This window comes from Eublepharis macularius, chromosome 2 (assembly GCF_028583425.1).
Source record: "Eublepharis macularius isolate TG4126 chromosome 2, MPM_Emac_v1.0, whole genome shotgun sequence".
NCBI lineage: Eukaryota > Metazoa > Chordata > Lepidosauria > Squamata > Eublepharidae > Eublepharis > Eublepharis macularius.
The window spans coordinates 212619159-212646115 of record NC_072791.1 but is presented as its reverse complement, the minus strand read 5'-3'; the positions used below and the strand labels follow the sequence as shown (position 1 = coordinate 212646115).

General features: G+C 44.3%; 1 protein-coding gene across 1 annotated transcript in view; it reads right to left on the bottom strand.

Moving 5' to 3' along the window:
* Positions 1-1175: 1175 nt before the first annotated feature.
* CALCRL (calcitonin receptor like receptor) overlaps positions 1176-26957 on the bottom strand; it is a 101507-nt gene continuing 75725 nt past the window's right edge. Inside the window, exons 8-13 of the mRNA XM_054970988.1 lie at positions 26407-26560; positions 19114-19174; positions 18952-19018; positions 14031-14249; positions 11304-11345; positions 1176-6279 (exon numbers count right to left, since the gene is read on the bottom strand). Coding sequence (XP_054826963.1) covers positions 6097-6279; positions 11304-11345; positions 14031-14249; positions 18952-19018; positions 19114-19174; positions 26407-26560 — 726 coding nt within the window. The 3' untranslated portion in view covers positions 1176-6096. The remainder of the gene's footprint in view (positions 6280-11303; positions 11346-14030; positions 14250-18951; positions 19019-19113; positions 19175-26406; positions 26561-26957) is intronic.

Sequence of the window (26957 nt, the reverse complement as noted above, 5' to 3'; positions counted from 1 at the left end):
TGGTAATAATAAAAGAATACAACGAAAGATTTTAAAGGTCAAAGCAATGCTTCCAACTTACAAGGTGGCAGAAGCCAGCCAGGAGTCTTCCATGAATCACAAGGAAACCATCATTTCTGATCTTTTATTAATTGAATATAACAGCAGAAAAATAAATTCGAAGAAACATCCAGAAATATTAAAGTTCAGATAGCTATTATTAAAGACAGCAAATGAAAGAGGAGATTCTGAAAAAAAAAATTTTGACTTCTGCTAATGTTACAGAGTTTCAGGGAGAATTAAAAAGTAGTCTTTGGAAAGGCATGGTTTTAAGAGCTTTCAACAACCTTCAAATTGCAATTCTTTGTTAGCTTCTTACTGACTGATCACATTGATAAAGGTAACGTGTCACTCATGTAACAATTAACTGCTGACTGGCTAAGACCCAACCAATGATCCCCCTTGTTTCCCTGTATACAAGCCACTAAGAGCTAGTTTATCCTGGCCTGTTTCCTTTCAGTCCATCAAGCGATACTTAACTGTGTGTGACCATTCCACCATAGATTAAGCCACCACAGCCAGAACTTCCATATTAGCCAAAACCAACTCACGTGCAACAGTCTTCAAGAGGGATAATGCATGCAGCCCAACCCGATGAAAAATCCACAAGTGATGAAAGTCCATGTCCTGTTGGAAGAACCCTCGATGCCTCTCCGAGTGACCGCACATCAAAACCTGAAAGGCTTAAACTTTCAGGCTACTGCAGGAAAACAATAAGTGGGTCTCGAAGAAGAACATGATTATTGTAGTTGGGTTCCCCAGAAATAAATCTGCAAGGGGCTGTGGGTTAATTTTGCATGCAGAAGACCCCAGGTTCAATTCCTGGCCTTTCCAGTTAAAGAAATCAGGTAGTATGCGAAAAACCTCTGCCAGAGACTTTGGAGAGCCACTGCCCGTCAGAGTAGACAAGACTGAGCTTGAAAAATCAACATTTCCACTCAACAGAAGGCACTTTCATGTGTTCAATGACCATTATAAAATCTCAGTCTGCAGAAATGGGAATGATCCAAACCCCATATGCCTGTTATGTTGCTTTCTATACAAGAACTATTCCAAATGCACGCAGGAACTCCACAGTGCATGTACTGAGTAGTATTCTCCTGCACATAAAAGAAAGTCATCCCAAAGTTTATTGGGGGGGGGTATGAGCCCTAAAGGCAAGAATGTCCCACTTACAGAGCACTGATCCTTTTTTGTGACTACGAGGTGCCCTAAATGAATGTGCTTACAAGCTGCCCAAACGCAAATGCTTCCAGCTGTTCCTTGTCTGCCCATGGTGGATAGCAACCTGTGCAAGAGGGCATGTTTTTCCTATGCAGTTTCATTAGAAGAATTCCTATTGAACTTGCCCTGAGAATGAGACACTTAAATGAGGGAAGGTTTTAAACACTTTATTGTTGCAGCGGTATGCAAGTTTTTAGACTCCATAGAAACCGTTCTTCAGTCACAAACTGTTCCATGCCGCTTAAAAACTTCCGTCGCTCGTGTTTGGAACTGTGTTGTATCATGTGAATGTTTTGCAAGAAAGGTTGCTGCTTTAAAAATCACAATAAAAGTCATAGCACATACAAAGCTCCACGGAGCTGCCTTAGAGACAATTATCAACATTTTCCTTCGATTCATGTCACCCAAGCAGCCGTAAGTTCAAATCTATGAAGAAGAATCCTCGTCGAGGGACTGGCAGCCCATCAAAAGGCCTCTTCTTGTGTTGATTTGGAAAGGCATCGATACACTCAAATCACCACACCCACTTCCAGGGGAAAAGTTATAGCATAAACATCCGTCTTTCGCGGTGATGTCATGGGTAGAGCGAAGACCAGAACTTGTGTGTCACCTCTCCAAGAATGATGCATCAAAATATGGTATCGTTATGCAACTTTAGGCACAGACACCCACGGTACAGCCAGGAATGTGTGTGTACTGTTAAACTAATAAATATTAGAATCTGGAACTAAGGTAAGTTGTACTCTGTGGCCTTGAGAAACTGTGCGAGTGTATTCTTTTCCAAAATTTATTCTTCTTTTGCTTAGTTTTGAGAACAGCTCTATAATCATTTGAATGCTTTTGTAATACCTCCACGTCTACACGCTTTCAATCGTGAAAACTATGCCTCTTCAGAAGGGCTATACATGACACAGGAATAAAAACATTTTTAAAAAGAGAGAATTAAAGGAAAGCCAAGGTTCTTAAGCAGGTGAATTTCCCCTGCACTTCCATGGAATCACAGCCTTAAGAATACCCATGCTTTTCAAAATAAAGAGCCCTCAGAATACAATTATTTTAAGTTTCTAACACTCAAGTAAATACTTCAGAGGAAGTCAAATCTCCATCTGGGAGCATGCTGAAAGTAAGAGAAAATATTCATTGAGCGTTCCTAGTATTTCCCTCTGAATGTGATGGAGTGATCAAAATGAAAAATAATGCAGAACCTTTCACATCTTTAAGCATTCTAATGGCGAACAAATTAGCTGCCCATTGAAGCCTGTTAAATGACAATTAATGTTCAACCTTGAAGTGAGAGGAAGGTAAACACTTCGAGTTTCACATGAAAGGAGGTTTCAGAAAGACGAAGGTGCTTTTATAAATCATAAAAACTTTCCCTATGATAATTTTCTAAACAATGACTGTAGCAGAACTTCCCTCTTCATTTCACATTAAATAACCTACAGATTTTAAAAGATTCTCTCCGCTCCCAAAGTTTCAGAAAGTTCCATATGCCTTCTGCCACACACTTTTATTTTGCATTTTTTAAAAATTCACAAAGGCACAGCACACGGTATTCCAAGCAAGGTTTTATCTGGCTTCCTGTCAGCATTTTTTTTTTAACACACACAAAAAAAATTCTGCTATCATCATCAGTTAAAAAGGAAATGCCAACAGCAGTGTTACTTATCAAATAAAGCACTTCTCAGAAAAAGAGCAAGCAACAAAATAATGCCCTGGGCCATCCTGAATTATACTACAGAAAATGCCGACTCCTTGGCCGTTTCTACACGGCTTACCTTATTATGGAAAACAGCGAAATCTTGCACAAAATCGCGTGAGAAGATGCTGTTATCGCACGAGAAGATGCGATAACAGCGTCTTCTCGTGAGATTTTGCGCGAGATTTCACTGTTTTCCAGAACAAGGTAAGCCGTGTGGAAACAGCCCTTATTTGGAGGACAGATATTGATATGCTGACATTCCTATATTTTGTCACTTACTTCAGTGTTCCTTTGAAAGTGCATTACATGGCTTTTTATATTCTCAAGAAAGATTTCTAAAGAAACTCTTGATAGCACATTATTCCTAAGCAATGTTGAGAAAATAATTTATTTGGCATCCTGAAGTGGACCAATATTAAATACCCAAGCTTGCTATGTTTCCCCAGTTGTTCAAAGACCTAGGCATAATTTGTCTCGCAACAAATGAGGTACATGTTGGAGCCATCTATGGTAACCTATAAAACTATATCCTTTCTATATTCTACACAGTCCCTCGAATGGAGGTTAAAATATCTTCTGCCCATTTGAAACAGGTTTTAGAAAATGAAACTTTATTTGAATCATAAGTTAGCCCTTATATATATACCTTAAGAAGCATTTTTATAAGGCTTTGGTTAAAATCCTGCACACAACTGAGCTTCCATTCACTTCCAGTGGATTTAAGCAGCTAAACCATATTCACGAGTGCGGCCAGTTTTTCAGAGGGTGTTGGAAAATACACCACAGCTTTTCTGGAGCAAAGCGTTCAGTATATGCCTTGAGAAATTTCTCAGCATGCCCATCAAATATCCCCACTGACATCAGGGGAATGAAAATCGAGGACAAAAAGGAAAATAACGACCTTTAAAAGAACTAACCCTTAAAGAAGCCAACAAACATACTTCCCCAATGGTTACCAAGTTAAGTGCTTGAACTTATGTGCCCACCTTTAAAAACTTGTGATCATTTAGACTTGGTTTACACCAGATTTGTTTTCTTAATCAAGAGATGTGACCCCCCCCCCCCGCCCCCCCTTAGATACCATTTTACAAGAATGGATTTCTTCTTGGGAGGGTTTTTCTATCTTGGTGGCAGCACAAGCACACTGGTGGTGGTAGGGGGACAGGCCAGTTCAGCTAGGAATCCTGATGGTGTTTTGCCATCTTCTGGGCATGGAGGAGGGGTCACTGGGGGTGTGGGGAGGAGAGGTAGTTGGAATTTCCTGCGTTGTGCAGGGGGTTGGACTAGATGACCCTAGAGGTACCTTCCAACCCTATGATCCTATGATAGAGAAGATGACCATATTGTACACGGTTGGCTGCTGCTGCCTACTCTCCAGATTGGAAACTTGGACTAGACAGACCCTGCCCTCTCCATTTCCACCATTGCCAAGCAATACTCTCCAGTACTTCAGATTCCTCCCATTTGTAGTGGAGGTGATCAAAGAGTTCATTCAGCACCCCTCCTCTCACTAGCCTGCAGTAACTAAATCATTGCAAAGTAATTCACCTGATGTAAATTCCAAGGACTAGAATCTCCAAAGGAACAAGACATTTAAGAGAGATTTTAGTCTTGCGTACCTGTCCAATATACGCAAAGGAAACCACAACCATTTTCAGCAGATTCCACATAGCTATGACCTACTCACATCGCCTTTCCTATCTGTATATTGTCAGCCAGGTTTCCATACCATAGGAAGTCTGAACCACAGCAGAATTGCCTAGCCTTAAACATCTGAGCCAGGAGACGGACAGTAGCCCAAAGCATTAACCGCATCTTGACTTTTTAACAATTAGATAACTATAGAAGCAACATCCTTGAGGTGAGCAAAATATCTAATTCGTTTATTAAATGCAAATTTGCCATTGTCTCTGCTTTAAATTCTTATCTTAGAACATATGTGTGATCCGTAGTAGATGTAAGGTTACTAGGCACAATCATGTATTTCGAATCACTTCACTGGAGAACCAGCATTCACAAATGGGGGAAATGGATTCTCTCATAGAAGACATGGGAAAACCCATGTCAGCATCTCCATAGATGCAAGATAGTCCCCAGACCTACAAAAGAATGGAATTATTTGGTGAATATGGCTACACTCTTGGTTATGAAAGGCTCTGTTTAGGAGCTGAAGGAGAAAAGAAGGAAGCCCACCACCAAACTTTAGCCCTCAGATTTTCAGGGCATTTGCTACACACTCAATTTAAGACAAAGGTTAAAACAAGGCCACTCATGCCTCAATCTTGCTGATACTAGTTGTCACCTGATCCCATGCAGGCTTACTCAAAAGCAAGACCCGTTCAGTCCCACAGGCCTTGTTCCAAGCCAGTCTGCATCGGATTTCAGCCTCAGTTCTTGAAGGCAGAGAGCTTAACTAATTGGGTTGGAGTCATCATCTATACTGCAGATTTATTATCTATGACAATCCATCTTTGTCCGAGTTAAATGTTGCACAGTTAACCTGAACAGTGCTTTGCAATGATTACATCTGCTTTCAAAGCTTATTTAGGTTGCGTTTGTTGGCTACACTTAAGACAACAAAATATGATAAATATAGTATTTACAAGTTCTTTTGTGAGCAAAACAAAATGGCTTCAAAGACAACCCAGTCATGATACAAACTTCTGAGAAAATAGGAAACCATCTCTGATTCCCTTCATACAAAATAACTGCCCACTTTGTCTACACAGTAGAAACTGAAAGGCAAAAGTTTATATATTTTGATACATATATGCACAAAACATATACATATATGCATATAACTAGAGCTGGTCTGATCCCAATTAAAATTTCAACCAGTTCTCCCCTGAACATTGAGAATCAGAGGAGGGTTTAAAATATCAGCTGATGGGTGTAACCAGCTCTAGTATAAAAAACAAGAACACACACTCTCACATGTAGGATATGCGAACGCATACGGCCATGTGAGGAAGACTTTGAAATTCATGACATCCTTCAAGAATATCCGTGTCGGTAGTTTGACAAGAAAAGTCCTTGCGGCTCATCCACTGAAAATATTACTGGGATGAAGGGGAACAAAGAGTTTTCTGCATTCAGCCATATAACTTCTCAACTTTAAAAACCACGTGTTCCTAATCGTGGCAGTTTTTCCCATTTAAATGTTCACTGGCGCAGTCGTGATTGTAAGTGAAGCTCTGACCATCTGTGATTGAGGAGACTGTGTAGGAAGCCGAGCGAATTGCGTCCGAGTGAGCAAAGCTGCTATCAAATTGGATCTTGTATTGATTCCAGTGTCTTCGAATAACGGACTGGACCTATTCCAGGGAACAGGAAAACAATCAAAAGACAGAAGACTTAACTATATTACAATCCTGGGTTTCATTCAAAACACAACCATTCACACATACATACTAGTCAAATGGGAAACAGTCATCTCTCATGCACAATGTCGAATAAAGGCAGCACAACACCTTGGCATTATTATTTTACGCCCAGCCCCGGCAATTAACTTTTAACAGACAGAATAGGACAAGCAGTGCTGGCTCCCTTGAGAACAGAGCCACTGGGCAAAGGACTGTTCCTCCTTGGTGTGAACACCAACTGAAGCTTTGGCAGAATTCTCCTCTTCAGGGTTCATTTCGAGGGGGAACGCACAGGAACGGAGTTCCAACAGTTCCCCAAAGTGGTCACATAACAGGTGGCCCTGCTCACCTGACCCTTGGCCATTTTGGGCCCGTTTCAGCCTGGATTGGGGCCGAAACGGCCTGGATCGGGCCTCTGACAGGTGGTGGATCACTCTCCCACTCAGCAGTGGCCTGATCCTGACCATTTTGAGCCCCTTTTCAGCCATTTTCAGCCCCTTTTTGCCACTTTGGGCCCAATTTTGGCTGTGAATGGCCAGGATTGAGTCCAAAACAGCCAGGATAGGTGATGTCAGGGGGTGTGGCATATGCAAATGAGTTATGCTAATGAGCTCCTCCAGCTCTTTTTCTACGAAATGACCCCTGCTCCTCTTAAAAATGGAGTCCAAGCAAATAGTAGCTGAGATGTCTCAAGGGAGGATGTGGCCAACACTTCACACTGAAGAGGAGGGGGATAAAGAGTCCCTTTTCCATTCAAATCCTCCCCTACAGACCCTTAGAATATCGACTCCACAGCATGTCAACCAATGTTTCTTGCTTGTTTAGCAACACAATGCTGCTAATGTAAATTAAAGTAGGATTCTCAAACCCTGATCGGGCCTCCTTAAGATGTCATGGGTGATGTGTAAATTCCTCACTTAACCTGACCTCAAGCGCCTGCTCTCTCATCTCCAAAGCACTAAAACTTGGACTACAGAGTGTCTCCATGATAACTGTGCTGACAGAATGGTGTGAACCCCTCAAAATGCTCCTATTTTTGACAAGAAGGTCCCCTCTCTTCCCTGGTGTCCCCTTCCCTAAGAGCTTTAAGCCACGCTGTGGGCCCACAAGGCACTTTCGCCTTCATATCTATCACAGATGTGCTTGGTCAACACTGAGCCCTTGACAGCTCAACACTCTAAAGCTTTGTCTCTTTTAGACTTCCGGAAATTCAAACTGTCCCATCTGTGACAAACTGGAGAATCCTCAAATAAAGGACTCAAACACTGACACATGGATAAAGTTACTACCATTTCACATGGGGAAAAAACTGCTATAAAACAAATTATCTGTACAATCAAGCAGGAAAGGAGAGACGGGCTTTGAGGATGATTCTTTGATTATTATTCCGTGTTTTTATTTCAAATAGGTTTGCCAGATGGTTTCAACCCAAATATTGGACACATTCCAGGTTTCTAATGTGCGCGTGTAGCGCACATGTGCTCTGGAAACCCCAATGAAGTCACTTCCAGTTGAAAACCAGAAGCTATGAGGTCTCAGTAGGGCCAAAGCATAGCCTTTCAGCAAAAAGCTTCACAGAACAGAACATTAAGTATGCATATTCACATGTAAATCCCTTGGAGTTCAGTGGGTCTTACAACCTAGTTTAGGTTGCAGCCGCAGTCTATTTCAGTTAGGCTGCAATAAGAAACAGACAAGCTTTGCATCATGTAAAGGGTGCCTCCCCTTCTCCCCTGCCTTCAGTTCATACAGTCTTTTCCCTCCCTCATATAACTTTTTTCCATCAGCTTCATTCACACCGATGTTATACAGCAAACTACGCCTCTGTTTAAACTCCCACCTTCCCAGCCTCCCTGGAGCTCCATTTCTCACTTTCCTCAGCTGCCTGATTCACTGCTTGGGGGTGGAGGAGCAAGGCCAGCTCTTGGGCTCTCCCAGTTTCCTTTGTTCCACTTCCTCCATGTCCCTCAAGCCCGGGAATAATGTGGGGGCACTGGCAATGCAAGCAGCACAACCATCTTGGAAGAGGGCAACGCAGTTGATATGCTCTTTTTTGGCCTTCAGGAGAAGGTGTGTGTTCTGAACATTTAATCCCTCTCCCATATTGAGATCTGGCTGGGGGGAGGGGAGGAAGCCTGCCTGAATCTTCCTCTGTGGAAAGAGAGAGCTGAAGGATAACCACAATAACCACAACTGTACTTCTATACTGCTCTTCTAGGCAGATCAGTGCCCCACTCAGAGCGGTGAACAAGGGAAGTGTTATTATTATCCCCACAATACAGCTGGGGAGCTGGGCCAAGAGGAGTTGCTTACCCAAGGCCACCTACGTGATGCTGGCTGAGGTGACTGGGCACTGCATGTCGATTCGCTGCTGGGTATAAATGGGGGGAGGGCAGAGCCTGAGCTCCTCGGCAAGAACCTGTGCTTTTGTGCCTTCCAGCAGCAGATCGGCTGCTGAGTGGAAGCACAAGTGGAAGAGGAGAGGAGGCAGGGATGCGGCGCCCAAGCCCCACTCTCCTCAGCGGGAGCTCGTGCTTGCCCTCCCTTCCTCCCAGATGCTGAGACACCAGCCAGTCATGCAGCGGTATTTTCTTTGAAGTTTTCCCTAGCAGTCCAAGAAAATAGCAGAATGTCCGGGTGAAAACCGGACACCTGGCACCCCTAATTTTAAACCAAAAAAGAAGGCTGCACCAGTCCTAAAACAAAGAGCGGGGTCGGGGGGGAGCCGATGGTGCAGAGAAAAAAGGAATAGTTTACTGATCTATACTGGCCCATATGTGTTTTGCACGTTGCTTTGTCTACATTATATAAAAACGTGCCATTGAGAATATACAATTATCTTAACAACCAATGCTCACAACATTAAAAACAAAATTTAAAAGGACACTCTATTTGCAGATAGACTTGAGCAGATACAGGCACTTACCTTTTGAGATGAGGCCCAGCATGTAGTTATAGGGCTTCATCATCTGTACAATTTTCTTGCCCGTGCCGAGTTATTTGGGTTCTTTTCCATTTTGTTTTTTTAATATTGTGAGCATCGGTCGTTCATATCAATCGTATTTTGTTAATGGCATTTTTTAATATAGTACTGCGGAGTCCTTGACAAAGCAGCATTCAAAATGTGGAGTGGTCATTATATTGTCAATAAACTACTCTCTTCCACTGTACCATTAGCTTTTTTGTTTTATTTTAAACATTGTTCTTCTTTTGCAAATGCAGCTTTCAGAATTGGTTTATAAAGGAAGATACGAGGGCGGGGAGAGTGTACCCTTTCCTTCCCTGCTAATTTCTTCCAGAAAAGAGCCACCTCCTGAGCTGTTTAACCTATACAGGGGGGAAATGTGGGCACATGTAAGTTATCCCCAGGAAGAACAAAAGCAGCTTAGAAGTAGCTTTTTCCCAGTGGTGGGAGAACAACAGAAGAGAAAAGGGTTAAAATTTCCCTCTCTCCCCATGCCGTTCTCCTTCCTTGAAAAAGCAATCTTGGAAGCTGCATTTGCAAAAGGAAAAGAATGCGTAACATGAAACTGTAACAGAAATATGGAAGGAATCGTTGTAGCTAAGCTCTCAATCTCTGAAATTAAGGAGACCTGCCCATTCACTGGATATAGATTACCTGGGGAAAAGCCATTCTATGCAACTAGGAGAAAGGACCAGATGCCAATGTACTAAATAAACATTGCAAAAATATATTGGCCCATGTGAGATGCTCAACAGGGTGCAAGACTACCTAAAATCTAGAATTCAGCTTATGCTGGCTGGAACTCTCAGGCTGCAAACCTGACTTGTATTCCCATAAAGCTGATGGAAAACCATTTTCCGGAACAAAGTTCCACATGATTTTCTACCTTGGGTAAAAATACATTGGGTAGAACAGATGAAGGCACCCAAGGTCTCTGTTTGTTTATCCGCTTGCTGGAAGGATGTCGTGTTTTACAATCGTTTCCGTTCATACAATAGGGCCGGCCACCTGTGCAACAGGACATTGGATTTATTTGGAAATGGAATCCAGCTCTTCCAAAAAGAGCCAATAGCACAAACGAAATACAGCAATATCTGCTTTGTTAAGATTTTTTTTTCAGGGGAGACACTAGTGCTCCTAAACAGTGCTGTCCTAATTCAAAAGCAGGGTCTCAAATTACAAAGCGTAGTTAGTAGAATGTAAGTTTAGTATGTGTGTAACTTTCCACAAATCATGCCAGATGTAGGAAATGGGGAGGGGGGGGAGCTAGTGGGACGGGTCAGAACCTGTTGTCTTCTCTTTGCATGCTGACTGAATGCACAAGTAATGTGTACACTCTCTCAAAGGCCTGCCACATGAAGCATCACAAAACAAGCCCCACGAGGCTCCTTGAATGTATGACTCTGCCGAAATATCACGGCACTGTGGTGAACCTCATGTTATAATTCAGGGACTTGGTCAGCGCAAAGCATGTCGCTGTCTGGCTTGCCTATTAAATCTTGAAAACTATTTACTATTGCTCTGGAATGCTCTGTCAATGGAAACCCGGGCCCAGCGGGACATATTATCGTTCCGCCGGGCCTGTAAGACAGAGCTGTTCCGCCAGGCGTTTGGTGATTGAAGGGGGCGGTGTCGGCCTCCCACCTTTGGGGTGGGGAAGGTTCTCCTCACCACTGCACTTTGTTAATTTGTTTTATTATTTGTATATTGATTTTAGTTTTTGTTTTTATCGATTTTAACTGTTCACCGCCCAGAGCCCCTGGGGATGGGCGGTATATAAATTGAATAAATAAATAAATAAAATAAACTATTATATTTCTACTATTATATTTCTATATTTCTTACAGAGAGCTTAAGTAGTCTCCTATCCAGGCACAGATCAGTCCAACCTTCAACTGCCCTTCAGCTTATGGTGCCATCATAACACAACACCTGCCCCACTCAATTTCAAGCCAATTCAACTCAAACCAATGTCCCAAACCACGAGGAGAAAAGATATCAGTTACTGTACCTCTCCGTTAAAAAAGCAGAAAATTGTTGCCACCAGCAAGCCCTGTAGAATAAAATAAGGCAATTGTTTAGTTTTGATGAAAAAATATATTTAATCCGAGTTCTACTCAAATATTTATCATGGACAGAGAATTGAGCAAAATGTTTGTGATGGGACATTTCTTGTGCAAAATAAGAGGGGTTGGCAGAAAACGCTTGACGTACTTGCCTTCCACTGGATCGGCGGCAGAATTGGCCTTTTCTGTTTGAAAGTTTCTTGATGGCTATTTGACAACGTTATTCAGTGAATTATGGCTATGTGAAATGATAGCAATATCCTCACTCTAAATTAGCTTAAATGTTCCTTTGGTAATACGCAGGGCTTTTTTTCTGGGGAAAGAGGTGGTGGAACTCAATGGATTGCCCTAGGAGAAAATGATCACATGGGCTGGTGGCTCCGCCCCCTGATCTCCAGACAGAGAGGAGTTGAGATTGCCCTCCGCGCCGCTGGAGCAGCGCAGAGGGCAATCTCAACTCCCCTCTGTCTGGAGATCAGGGGGCACAGCCACCAGCCATGGGACCATTTTCAAGCGGTTCCGGAACTCCGTTCCACCGTGTTCCAGCTGAAAAAAAGCCCTGGTAATACTGTTCGGCAGAAAGAGTATTTTCAAACAAAACAATACCACGAGTGCGTGGCTGCAAAAGAATCACTCTCTCAAGTACCTCTGCCTGAATGGCAGTTACGAGAGAGAGACCCGATTCTGTCTGTCTCTAGCTGCTCAAACATTTCTGGCCTCTTTGAAGAACCACTCAAAGGGAGAAAAGACGGGGCCAAGAAGGAGTATGGGTAAGCCACTCTACCTGAGGCACTGTTTCAGCCCAAAGATGCAAACCATTTGTAACATGCATGCTTTTATTTTTATTGATTGATTTGATTTATACCCCTCCTTTTCTTCCCAATGGGGACTCAAAGCAGCTTATGTCATACTCCTCCATTTTATCATCACAACAACAACCCTGTGAGGTAGGTTAGGCTGAGAGAGTGTGACTGGCCCAAGGACATCTAATGAGCTTCCATGGCAGATCAGGGATTTGAACCCGGGTCTCCCAAATCCTAGTCTGGCACTCTAACCACTACACCAATGTGTTATTTAAAAAATTACATATATTTTTTGAGGAGAAAAAGATCTAATTATAAAATCAATGGCACTCTGCTGACAGAAGAGGTAGGAAGGGCAATTTTACCCCCTTCCCCGTAATTACTACCATTACTTTAACCGGATCCCACTACTTTGGGGAAACGACCTTTCCAGGTTCCAAAATGGCTGCGGGGGATGGGGAAAGTGAGGAAGATCCACAACCATTAGCATTTTCCCCTGACAGGTCACTAGATCCAGTTGTCAGGTCTTGTCAGGTAGATTCCCAAGCACTTCACTGCATCAGCTCAGGGTATGAGTTAAAGAAACTTTATTGATGAGATATACCAGTCTCAAGATGTTCAGACAGAAGCACTGGCAGAAGTGACACAAGGTGGGCAAGCAGTGTTAATTATAGGGGGACGTTCCCGCCCCGGGGAAAGAGAGACTGTTAGGGATTTGGAGTGAAGGATCCAGGAGTTGAGAGAGGAGGGAGAGAAAGGAGAGATGAGCTCATCCCAGTTCTCAGGGAAGATGAGACGGCTCTGGCTGGAACTCCAAGGTCACGTTCTCAAGCCGGCCGGGAGATGGAAAGCAAAATACCTGCAAGATAAGCAGCTAACTGCTAAGCAACAACTGTGTCCCTTTTGTACGTTCTCAGAGGTTCAGAACATTATACATAAGCAAATCATGGCAGACACACTGGGGTGTATCTCACACCAACCCTGAGAAAGTCATGAAGGCTTGTCCTGACCTGGATAGCCCAGGTAAGCCTGATCTTGTCCGATCGCAGAAGCTAAGCAGGGTTGGCCTTGGTGAGTAATTGGATGGGAGACCTCCAACGAAGACCAGGGTTGCAGAGCCAGGAAATGGCAAACCACCCCTGTTAGTCTCTTGCCAGGAAAATCCCACCAGGGGTCGCCATAAGTCAGCTATGACTTGAAGGCATTCTCTAATCCATGAAGACTCAGAAATATGGCATATCCCCTGTGTGAGGATGGTGAGCTATGGCCTGGGAAGGAGCCCGCTCCAGAATGTGGGAAACTCTCTGTGCAATACAGCCTTTCCTTCCTATTGCCAATCTTCACTTTTGGCCCAGCCTTCCATGAACTACAACGTAGAACTGAAGCTGAGACTTCCTTTCAGGAAAAGATCTTTCATGGTTCACAAATGATGCTTAAATGTAAAATTCATTAAAATGCGTCTGCCCCTCAGTTTGCCCTGTTCTCATCAGATCTTGGAAGCTAAGCAGGGTTAGCCTTGGTTAGTAATTGGAAGAAAGACCCCCAACAAAGACCAGCGTTGCAGAGGCAGGGAATGGGAAACCGAACCCCCTACCGGGGTCACGATAAGTCATCGATGGCTGATTCCGCATATGTTGGATAATGCACTTTCAATGCACTTTAGTTATCGTTTGGAAGTGGATTTTTTGTTTCACACTCGAAAAATTCAGTTCCAAACGATCTCTAAAAAGGACTGGAAGTGCATTATCCAACGTGTACAGAATCAGCTTATGACTTGACAGCACTCTCCACCACCACCACCACCCCTCTGTTTACTGTCGTTCCTTTATTAGCAACTGTGAACTACAAACGGCTCTGGAGATTTCATACCTGATAATGCATGAGAATCGTGATTACATAATCATAAATCTCTTCGGCAATACGGCCCTCTGGTCGCCAAGGCAACAACACAAACTCAATGCCAAGCAGTGGCACTAGAATTAGGGTGGCTCTGACAGCTTTCATGTAAAGATTGGATTCTGCGCGGTGCGTGACTTTTAGCTTCGTTATCAGAACACGAACAATGTTCAACAGGAAAAAGAGATTCACCTAGAAGGAAAGGAAATGCTTTACGATCAGCTTTGTGTAAGATAATTTTGTAATGTAAGTTATACACAGCAAAGAGTATAGGCGAGCCATCCAATGTGTTTTGAAGACATTCACCATAGGAAAGTGCTATTTCAAATACATTTTTAATCAACCAAGAGAATAGTTCCTGTGCACCGCATGGCCAGAACGCTAGAATGTGGTCGCAGCTTTCCTTCTTACACAGAACCCACCCAACCACTGCGGTGATCTTCTGAGACTCTGGTTTGGGTACTGTCACCTTTTGAGACTGGAGGGGTGGTAACCTGGGAGACGGCCTGATCGGTCATGGCACCAAAACTCTGAAACTCTCTCTCCAAAATACTTTGTCTTCTTTTTGTTGCCATCTGCGTGAAGACTTGTGTTGGGCATTCCTTCAGAGAACCCTCCTTCTTGCCCAATGTTTTAATTGTTTTTATGTTTTTGTATGTGTGTCTTAGCCCTGGTTTTAATGATGCATTTTGGTAGTTTTAATGGTTTTTAAGATGTGGCTTTATTATATATGCTTTAATTTCTTAGCTGTCTTGGTGGCTCTTATGAGGGCAGAAAGGCAGAGTATACATTTTGTAAAAATACTTTTTAAAAAATGAACACGTTTCCAGTTTCCCTTAAATCTCTGGAAGAGAAAGGACTATGGAAACAGATTTTTAAAACGAAAGCTAAAAAATCAAGTAAGTGGCCTTCCGTATCCCTGGCCAGAACAGACCAACATGGTCAAAAACCAAAGGTAGGTAAAGTTTGGCCTCTAGAACCACGAGAAGAAGGAAAACATCCTCAAACTTTCAGACAGTGATTTGTGAGTCGACCCTGAACTAAATAAGCCGGGTCACAACTATTTTTTTCCCCTCACAGCTTGTTTAGCTGAACAAGGCCTCGAATTCTGTTACATGGGGTTTATTTAATTTTAACACCACTTATCTACCTCATCTAACTTCCAGCTGTACACTCAACAGCATGTCCTTCCTTCATAGATTAAAATTAGCATTCTCCCCCCACCCCCACTATGAAACAAGCTTCAAAGACTCACAGTTCAGACTTTGTCCTTTTGGGTACTTTCCTCAAGCACAAAGATATTTTTTAAAACAAAGCTCAGTACTTTTGCAAGCCTTGAAAAGGCACATTTTAAAAGGAAGTTCATGCTAAGAAAGCTGCCCCTCTAAATGAGGGCCAAGCTAGAAGTGACGAGTTACACTTGAATGGCAAGTGAACAGACTCACATGTATTCCTCCCTGTTCATTTGCGCTCCACTTGCACTCCACTCGATCACATGTATTCCTCCCTGTTCCCTTGCGCTCCACTTGGACTCCACTCGATCACATGTATTCCTCCCTGTTCACTTGCACTCCACTTGCACTCCACTTGATCACATGTATTCCTCCCTGTTCACTTGCGCTCCACTTGCACTCCACTCAATCACAAGCATTCCTCCCTGTTCACTTGCACTCCACTTGCACTCCACTCGATCACGTAGTGGAGTACAAGTGGAGCGCAAGTGAACAGGGAGGAATACATGTGAGTCTGTTCACTTGCCATTCAAGTGTAACTCGTCACTTCTAGCTTGGCCCTTAGAGAGGCAACCTGATCCTTAGACGCCATCAGCCAGCCATGAACTCCTTTGCATTCTTAGAAGAGGCAGGGTCTCTCAAAGGGGGCTTGAGAAGCAAAACTTTGCTCCTCGACTAGCCTCCTGTCGCCAGGCTTGAAACAGCTAGAAACAGAAGTGTACCTGCCTCTCTGTATTCACTGTACAAACAGGATTGCCAGGCTCAGCATGGAGAGACACGGTGGGATAGCATCATGAGCATGACCCCCCAGCATTTCCGGGTTTCCCCCAGAAGTAATGTCATCATACTTGTGATGCCACTGGGTTTTAAAAATATTCCCTCACCACCATTTGGAGTGGAGACCTGCAATAGGAGCTCACAGAGGGGGACACCGTGCCCCCACAGTGGGGTTGGCAGTGAGGGGTGTGCAATCCAGGAGCCATGAACTGGCAAATCAGCAAGGTTTATGCAACTCGGCATGATCGGGCTATGCTTGGTCACAATGGAGAATCTCGGATTGGGCCTGGGAAGCCAGGATCTAATGGGCTGGATTATTTGGTGCAATCTGGCAAATAGCTTCTCCGCTCTTATCTCCCCCCAGGCATGTGAAAGATAAAGCAACACTATCTTACTCAGCCTGTGCCCTCAGAGCTCCCCACACTCCCAACTGGCTCCTCTCCCAGCTACTCTGACTGATGCTGCCTCCTGTCCTCCATTGGCACTGGCCATGCACCACTCTCCAGCTTGCCTCAGTGGCACTGAGAGCCAAACTAGACAAGGTGCCTGACACATGGAAGACACGAGTTGGTTTCCTGCAAGTTTCCATGGGGAAAGTAGTGAGACAGAACCTCTGCCAGGGAGAAGAGGAAGAGAATCCTAATTCTCCCCAGCAAGGTTCTTTCTCTAGACATCTGGTCTAGTCTGCTTGGCTCCCTCTCGCTGATGCCAGCATGCACCCCTTGCTCCCCTAAATGCACTCAGGAGGGAGCTGCCAGTAGCAACCAACTCCCTCTCCCTCTAGCTGCCACCAGCACGCTCACCTCCCAAATGCATTTAGGGGAGCAAGGGGAGCGTGCTGGCAGCAGTGAGACGGAACCGATCGCACTGGCAGCAGTCAGAGGGCTCCCTCTCCTCACTGCTGCTGCCACCCTGTCACCACCACCAATACACTCCCCTTGTGCCCCTAAATGTACTCAGGAGCAGAGCGTACTGGCGGCGGTGAGAGGGAGAGGGAGCCAGTCGCGCCAGTGGCAGTCAGTGGGAGCTGGAAATGGTGACCAGCTCCCTCTCTCTCTCTGCCGCACTAAGTTCCCGAGTACATTTAGGGGAGCAAGGGGAGCACTCTCTCTCTCTCTCTCGCCGCTAGGACTCCACAACTAGAGGGAGCCGTGCACGCTGGCAGCAGCGAGAGGGAGCTGAGCGGACTAGACCAGATGCCTAGAGAAAGAACCTCTGCTGGAGAGAAGAGGGATTCTCTCCCTCTTCTCCCTGGCAGAGGTTCTTTCTCACTACATTTCCCATGGAAACTTGCAGGAAACTGACTCATGTCTTCCATGTGTCAGGTATCTCGTCTACTTTGGCTTTCAGTGCCACTGAGGCAAGCTGGAGAGTGGTGCATGGCCAGTGCCAATGGGGGACAGGAGGCAGCAGAGGAGAAGAGGGATTCTCTCCCTCTCCTCTCTGGCAGAGGTTCTTTCTCACTACATTTCCCATGGAAATTTGCGGGAAACCGACGCATGTCCTCCACGTGTCAGGCATCTCTTCTAGTTCTGCTCAGAGCCACTTTGTTCCATGGCCTGCAGCTCTCTCGCTGCTGCCTGATCCGCCTCTGCTGCTGCCTGCTTTTCTCTGCCTCCACCCCCAAGATCCAAGACTGTCCTTCAAGCTACTGCTGCCAGCTACTTTTTATATTTCATGGCTTGTCCCCCTGCTTCAGTTTGGGATTCTCTGGTTCAACACTGGTTCTGTTGCTGTAGTTTGGTTCTATTGGGCTTTATTGGTTCCATTTGCTTGGGAGTGAGACTTGCATTGGGACTAGCTTTTAGCCAGGGTTGCCTTTGCTTAAGGTTTCTCTTTGCCTGGAAAGCCTTGGAAATATTTTTCCCACAGCAAACTATGGAGAGTGCCTGGGGCAGTTTGTTCGGGGGGCCACAGAACTGGATCCCAAGGTCTAATCTCCCTGAAAATCAAGGGTCTTTAGTGGACAGGAAGGAGTAGGTTCTCTGCAAATTTGGTGGAATTTGCTTGGAAAATGCCCTCTCCTGAGGACCCCCGTTAGTTTCCCCATAGGGAGTAATGGCTGGATACATTTGGGATTCTCTTATCCTACCAAACCGGATTAGAGAATCTGACCCAGATTTCAGAGATACCGAATGTTTATATTATCCCTGAAACCTGGATCAGGATTGAAACAGGGGTTTTGGGGTGCACATCCCTATGTCCAACTTGATTTGTGTCAGTTTTTAGATACATTTTTAAAACTAAAAGCCCCACCTGCTTTAGCTCCAAACCCCTTACTCATTTGGGTGGCCGTGACTGGATCTCTATGTGGCCATTTATTTATTTATTGGTGGTGGTGTGCCTTTCATAGCTGCTTTTCTACTAAAAGTAGCAAAGTGGCCCACAACTCTAAAACATAAACTTTAAATTCATAATGATGATGTATGTCTCCTACATTCTGAATCCAGTCCCTAGTGAATTCAAATGTTAGCTGGGAATGCTCATTACTACAGGGCACTTACAAAGGGGTTAGATTTCCTTCTGTTGGCCGTTCATTATGCACCCACCAGCTTTCCCCCTCAATCTTACCCAACTCCCCTCCTTATTAACTGTTCTAAGCCCCCTCCATGTAGGTCCCAGGATGCAACGCCTTATTGGTAATTAAAGGGGATTCCCCCTTCCCTTTTTCATCCGTGGGAAAGCAGGTTGGTCCAAAAGCACAAGGTACATGCATTTTCACATTCAAGCATATGCTGAATTGCTTGCCCTGCTATTAATTTTCACATACATTTTTTAAAGTGGAAGATTATACTGGTCCTTGCACATCAAAGAAACATTATAAGTAAAACTAACGAATAAATGAATGTATATATTAAAAAAGGATCAACTGAAAAAGTTCCTACCACTAGAGCTGCACAGATAGGACCATGGATGATATACAGTAGGCTAGTATCTGACCTGATCCAGCAGCTGCAGAGGGGGAAAAAAATAAAGTTAGGGGAGAAGAGCTCTTGGTTCTCACCAGTGAAATAAAATAAAAACAGAACAAAATTGTTTTCACTTACTTGTCATTAAAATATATGGCTCTCGCAACAGCATGTATGCAGGCGGGAATCAACGGGAATCCTATAAAAACAAAGTAAGAACCATGACAAGCCAGCCATGGATTACTATTCACTTGCCCGCCACCAGTTAGGAAAGCCCACCAATGCTACTCCATTCCCCACCAGCACTCAGTGCAGCAGCAGAGGGGGGTCGGAATTATAAATGTTCTTGCTATTGTTAAGTCAGCCAATCAGGACATCTTACTCTAGTGTAGAGGTTGCCAACTTTTAATGAGCACGTCTGAGTAAGGGGGAAAAAATCCCAAACTATTTTCCCCCTCCTCCTCAGCATGTTCCGAAGTTTTGTTCTGTCGTAGGAATGAAATATGGACTAGGAAAAGCACCAGAAATAAAGCTAGTATCTGAGCAACACAGAGGAAAAATCCCATGAAATATACAACAGATTTTTTTACAATTTTTTCCTGGATTTTCTAGAGCACATGTGAACTACTCTGAAGCAGCCAGTAAGTGTTGGAGACGGGTGATTTTAAAAATAAAATAAAATATTTTAAATGTATTGGGCTGTTTCTTTCTAAATTTTTATGGATTTTATTATCCTACTATACAAAAGGCAAGCCATATTGGCAATGACTCACTTTTTATCCTCGCGCAGGCGCATTGCCAACACCTCTGGCCTTGAGGCTGCTGCGAAGTGCTGCTGGTAGGGGGCCGCTGAATTGACAGCCTAAGCACTCCTCCTTAGGCCTTCCCTCAGCATTCTCCCGCTATGGCCTCCAGATTGCTGCGAAGCGCCTGCTTGCTGCCAGGAGGGGGCCTGCCGAATCAGTTTTCTAGAGCCCCTTGTATTTTTTCACACAACAGGTGTTGTTGCTAGTGTTTTATATTTATAATGCTCGTTTGTCACTCTGGGAGTCAAAGTGTGGCAAATGAATTCTTTAAATAATATAAAAATAATGCATGTGCCGCACTGCTTCTCTTCAGTCCATACAAGCTGTCAAATTTCCTTCTGAAGAGCACCACTCCAGGGCTATGATTCAGAGACCTACCTGAGGCCTATGCAGAGAACCTCATCTCAGAGTAGGGCTGCCAGTTCTGACTTGGGAAATGCTTGAAAATTTGAGACTGTTTCTTGGGAAAGGAGCTCAGAGGGAATGCAGTGCCGTACAGTGCATTCACCAAAGCTGCCGTTCCTCCAGGGAAATTGATCTCTGTAATCTGGAGATCGCTTGTAATTCTGGGAGAACTCCAGGCCCCACCTTGAGGTTGGTAACCCTAGTTCAAAACCCCTCCCTTCCAAGTGACAAGCCACTAACACTGTTCTGAGACTAGCTTCCTGCACAGTGAAAAATGCCGCAATCGAGGCAAGGAGATGGTGTTTGAACTTGGCTATGAACCCGAGAGTATGGGCATGCCCCACATCCAGCTTGAAATCCACCTCAATCACAGACTCTGAGGATAGTCTAGCACAAATACCACTGGCGCTCCAAGGTCCAGCTCTGAAAACTGACTTTTTAATGTATCTGACAAAGTGGACTCCAACCCCATGAAAGGTCACGAAATACGAAATGTGCTAACTCTTTAAGGTACTGCAGGCACCGTCTTTGGTTTTGCTACACAGCTGCCCTTTCTGGAAGTTGTCGCGAAGATTCCCCATGCCAGTTTTGTCTGGAAAATGTTTGTTCAAGCTCCAGTTTTAGCATAATTAAGTTTTCCATCAAATAACCCTCCTCTGATTGAATAAATCTGTTTCGGTTACTGGTGACTAACACATGGCTTTAGCCTCAAACGGATAAGCACGGCCGAGAATCCTCTGGCTAAGCACAAGAATTTCCCCAGATTTGTTGTGAGACCATCAAGCAAAAGCAGATAAGCTTAACTAAGTGCTTTGCTGGAGAGGAGCCGGTATGAGAAAAGCACGAACCCATTTTTACTCCCTTGTATTCATTGGCAAATGACAAAAAAACTAGGAATTGTCACAGTCGTGACCCCGTCATTTGCTACTCCAGCATGGAAGCCATGTCCTCCTTGAAAGAATTACCAAATTCCAATCTTGGCCTTTAGTGCAGAACGCATGAAGACCTTGCATCAAAATGTACATACGGGACAATGGCTCTTGCTGCCGCAAAATGGGAAGGAATTTTCGGATGTTCCAAGAGAAGTCTTTCACTGCCCTCTTTTTAAATCTCTTTCTACCTTTTAATTAAAATACATAACCAAAAAAGAGGAGGAGATTCTGTTGACATATTTTCTAGAAATAACTATCAGATTAATTATATACGTCTTGATTTGCTTAAGACATTTCATATGATTGACAGGATCCTGGCATCTGTGAAGGCTGGTGCTTGTGCACTAGAGCTTTGCCCATCTTGGCTGCTAAAATCATGGCCATTTCCACACGGCTTACCTTTGTTCGTAAGGACCCGGAACATTGCGCAAAAAACGCGGAAGATCGCATTTTCTCACGCAAGATTTGTGCGAAGTCGCGTAACGTCGAGCAAATCTCGCGCAAGAAAACGCGATCTTCCGGGTCCTTACGAACAAAGGTAAGCCGTGTGGAAACGGCCCATGTCAAGAAGACCACATCAATGAGCTCTTGAGGTCTATAATAAATCAGTCACTGACTCAAGACACCTTCCCTTGGCCACTCAAAAAGGCGGTTATCCAACTACTGCCTAAAAAACCATCCCAATACAGAAATGATGGGGTCATTTGCCCAGTCATCTGCCCCTTCTACGTAAAGTGATTGAGGGAGCAGTAGCAGACCAACTCCGGGGCTTCATGGATAATTATTGTACTCCACACCCTTATCAGTCTGGTTTCAGACCAAGCTACGGGACAAAGATGGCTTTAATCAGTGACCTCCACCTGAATGCAAAACTAGTTCATGCTTCTTTGTGGCTCCTCGTGAATCTATTGGCAGTTTTTGATTCAGTAGATCATGCCAACCTCTTGAGGTATTTGGAGGCAGAGGTGGGTATGAGGGGATGTGGCTTGGACTGGTTTAAATCATTCCTCATGGAACGGACTCAAAGAGCGGCCAGAAGAGAGCAGCTATCTTCTGTGTGGGAATTTTCTTGTGGAGTTCCACAAGGTGCAGTCTTATCTCCCCATGTCATTTAACCTGAATGTAAAACCTTTAGGATAAATCATTCGTAGCTTTGGCACCGGATGTCATCAAGATGCAGATGGCACTCAGTTCCACAATTATGGAACAACATCCCCAGGGCCTGTCCCCTTCACTACCAATCATCTGAAGACTTTTTCTTTAGGACTGCTTTTAATTAACTTTGTTTTTATGTTACTAGCAGTCGTAAACTGTGTTGGTTTTAAATAAATAAATAGTTCAGACTTGCTTTGGTAATTAAGAGGGACTGTAGACTACCCAACTTTGTACTGTGTTTTGCTGCAAAGTCTTCTCCCACTGGGTATTTTCCATGTTATTTAAAATGTTGTGAGGATGAACCATTAAAACTCCACAGGTAACCTGGTTTCAACACTGTGGTTCAAGATCGTAAGTTACCACAGGCCCAGTGTGGCCTGTCCTGGGAGAGGAATGTGCGTGGCTCCTGATTAGTTGCACCTGGAACCTGCGTCGGCCTCCATCTACCCTCCTTAATTTCTCATGCTAGCACCGTCAGTGAGCCAAACGGTCAACAGGTTTTGAAAAGACAGCTGCTCATAGCAGTGGGGGAATCGTCTCTGTTCAGAACCATTCAACCAGCATGTGAGAGAGGTTCCTTTCTCCGTACAAGAATCCAAGGCAACCAGAACTGCCTGGCATGGATTGGACTTCCTTTTCTAAGCCTGTGGGTAATAGCAACATGCCTGAGAGCAACGTCAGAGATGCAAGTCAGCAAGCTTTTTAATGCCTGGTTAGTTAGTCCTAGCCAGCATAGCCAAGTGTTCATTATTTTCCTTTGCCTATCACCTATGCTCAAGAAGAGCGTTTCCTGCCCAGCATACCCTCTTCATAATTAGATTTATTTAATAAAGCTAAATATATTTTACTTCCTGGTGTCAAGAGTTACTGACTGAAAATGTGCCTGTACTCTGAGAGATGAACCCAGAGGCTGAAGATTCTCAAACTAAGGGGCAGATGTGTTAAATTGCTTACATTTGTTTCACCATTCTTTCAGCTCTGTACTGGATTTCAGCTCGTTTCAAATTTCTGCCGCTGATACCCTATTATATCATTTATTGAACTAGGCTAGGGTTCCTGACAGTGTTTTGCCATCTTCGGGGCATGGAGCAAGGGTCACTGGGGTGGGGTGTGTGGGGGGAGGTAGTTGTGAATTTTCTGCACTATGCAGGGGGTTGGGCTAGATGACCTTAGAGGTACCTTCCAACCCTATGATTCTATGAATGTCTCAGCCATTGGTTGTATTGCCTTCCGCTGTGAGGTCTGCCTTGAGTCTCCGTGGAAAAGGTAGACAATTAATAACATAAATAAAATGCGGTATTATTAATGACTGCATTACAGTCGGCTCTTCAATTGGTAAAGTAACTCCATGACACCAAATGAGGGTTTGACAATCGTAGAAATAAAGAATGAATTTATATGACACAGCCTATCTTAATAGTAACATTTTCCAGACTACAACTCAATCTGAGATTAACATGCAATCCAAAACAGAGTTACTCCACTGTAAGACACTTGAAATCAATGGGTTTAGAGTGGAGTAACTCTGCTTAGAATTGCACTGTAAGTCTTGAGAAGCTTAATTAAAGTGAATCTTTAGAATGCCTATTAGTATGACAGGGCAAACAGTCAGCAGTCAGCAACGTCTATGCAAACATCATTTTTATGGCTTTTAAAAAACAGTAAGTCAGGCTAGTTCAAAACTATGTGCAAACAAGGCAATGTTGTATAGTGGTTAGGCACTTTGCAAACATTCCAAAACAGGTGCCTCCAACATTTTTAGACTACTTTTACTAGAGTAAGGCTTAATTTTCATGTACACTTCATTCATGGTTTGTCCTTTATTTTTTTAAAATCACTATTTTTATTTATTTACTTACTTACTTTATACCCCATCTTTCTCCCTAATGGGAACCCTAGTTGGCTTACATATTTCTCCTCTTCTCCATTTTATCCCCACAACAACACTGTGAGTAGGCTGAGCATGTGTGACTGGCCCAGGGTCACCCAGCAAGCTTCCATGGCGGAGCAGGGATTTGAATCTGGTTTTCCCAGATCCTAATCCAACACTCTTAACTACTACACCATGCTGTTTATAGGCTGTCGATAGAAAAATGGTTGCATAAGGATTCTGGCATAGACCCAGACTGTGGTTTGACAAGTTCCATTGCTTGAGTTGCTTTCTGAAGGGTTAGGTAGCATCAGGGCTTTTTTTCTGGGAAAAGAGGTGGTGGAACTCAGTGGGGTTGCCCTCGGAGAAAATGGTCACATGGCTGGTGGCCCCACCCCCTGATCTCCAGACAGAGGGGAGTTTAGATTGCCCTCTGTGCCGCCGAGTGGTGCGGAGGGCGATCTAAACTCCCCTCTGTCTGGAGATCAGGGGGCGGGGCCACCAGACATGTGACCATTTTCAAGAGGTTCCGGAACTCCGTTCCACCGCGTTCCAGCTGAAAAAAAGCCCTGGGTAGCGTCCTGCTGCAGTGAGAATACACAGAGGAACCCCTCACATGGCCACTTCCTGATATCAGCCCAGAGAGAGAGAATAATGTACCTCAGGACAAACAAAAGAGCCCTGCGTCACAAAACAAGAAATTAGGAACACACACAGACTGGACCATTCCAGGGAAAGTTCATTCAAATACATAAAATGAAATGATAAGTCTTAAGATCAGGCCCGACAGGAGCCATGGTTCTGATTCAGAACCAAAAACACAGGAGGCGAGAAAGGCACGGAAACACTGGGCTGGCCTGTGATGGGATCAATTGTAGCTCTGGAGTTAATTTGAAAGTTTCTGCAACCAACTAAGGTTAGAGAGCCAGCCAGAAGAGATGAGGGAAAGAATTACGCTAGAGAGCCAGCGCTCTTAGTTGAAGCAGGCGTGAAGACAAAACAGTTCCCAGGGACTGAGCGACCCATCCCAACCAGCCAAATCCCTAGAAGGAGCCAAACCAGTCCTGACAACTACAAATTATAAATGTACGCATGTGCCATCAAGCCACAACCAACTTAAGGTGATCCCAGCAAAAGGCTTTCAAGGCCACATGAGAAGCAGAGGTGGTTTGCCATTGTCTTCTTCTGCAGACTCTTCCTTGGTGGTCCTCATCCAAGCTCAGACCCAGCTTAGTTTCCAAGATCTATACCATGATCTGAGGAGATCCAACCATTTCACATCCCAGTACAAATTAATTTGGAATTAAAATTGTAAGCTCACTCCCAAGAAACAGGGCAGATTTTGCTAGCTATGGCTTGCAAGCACTTCTGTACCTGTTGTGTTATGGTGGTACAATGGTAAGGCTTCAAGCACAAAGTGTATCTATGCAGGGAGCGCTAATTCTTGTATCTATATATTTGGCTGGATTTACTCTGGAAAGCAGCCGCCTATATCAGAGATCAATAGCTTGCCATCCTCAACACGGTTCTCCCCGTTGAGACGTTTCTTTGCTCTGTGAACAAAGCCGGTCCAAAGGAACTGCTGGAAAAATAAACTTTGGTCTGACCTCCTACCCTAGGAGTGGCGAGACTTCTTTGAAAATAAACAGCTATTCCTATATAAACACCTCCAAGACGAGAAACAATGAATAATCACCCCCTAGTGCCTTTTCATAATAGAGGGCTTTTTTCTCTACACAAAGGAGGAGCTACTTCCTGGCTTGACAAATGTGCTTTTAGAGAAGATAAGGCTTTTAGAGAAGAGAAGATCAGTAATACACGCTCAGAGATAAAAGTCTGTTCCTCCGTTAAAACAAAAGGGGCAAATTAGAATTGACATGTCATTTATCTTTGATTTTATTTCTCAGTGCTGAAAGTAAAGCAACAGGATTGCCTACCACTGACGTGTTCTCTTGAACAAGGCAAGCAAAATACTCTTGTATTAGAACCAGGGCTTTTTTTCAGCCAGAACGCGGCAGAACGGAGTTCCGGAACCTCTTGAAAATGGTCACATGGCTGCTGTCCCCACCCCCTGATCTCCAGGCACGGCGCGGAGGGCAATCTCAACTCCCCTCTGTCTGGAGATCAGGGGGTGGGGCCACCAGCCATGTGACCATTTTCTCTGAGGGCAACCCACTGAGTTCCACCACCTCTTTTCCCAGGAAAAAAGCCCTGATTAGAACAACAAAAAATGGGGGATTTTGGAAAAAGGAAGACTGCCTACCCCATCCAAGCAGGTAATACCACAGCAGGTGCTGCTTCTCTGCAAACACAGCCACCACTATAAGAGTGTGCAGGTAGATGCCTTCACAGAGCATCCAGAAGTAACTGCAAACCATTAAATAAAGGTGAATGAACTGAGCCACTTTGCATCCAACCTAAAGAGAGGAGGGGGAAAAAAACAGCACAGGCGTTACACGGCATACAAATCAGGTGCATTTTCCTACACTATGGACGAGAGTCAACTGAGAGCCAAGCTACAAGTGACACCTGACACAGGTTGGACACTTGTCAGCTTTCCTCAAGTTTTGATGGGAAATGTAGGCATCCTGGTCTTACAGCTTGGCTCTCTATTTCATTAAAGTTTACAGAAATGCCCCCCCACACACACACACACACAGCGGAGGGGAAGGGGGGCACCTGGTGAGAGCATGACGCCTGCACTCCCCTCCCGACCGCATGTTCTCCCTCCCATAGACTGCCGCTCTGTAAACTTCAATGAAATGGAGAGCCAAGCTGCAAGACCAAGACGCCTACATTTCCCATCAAAACTTG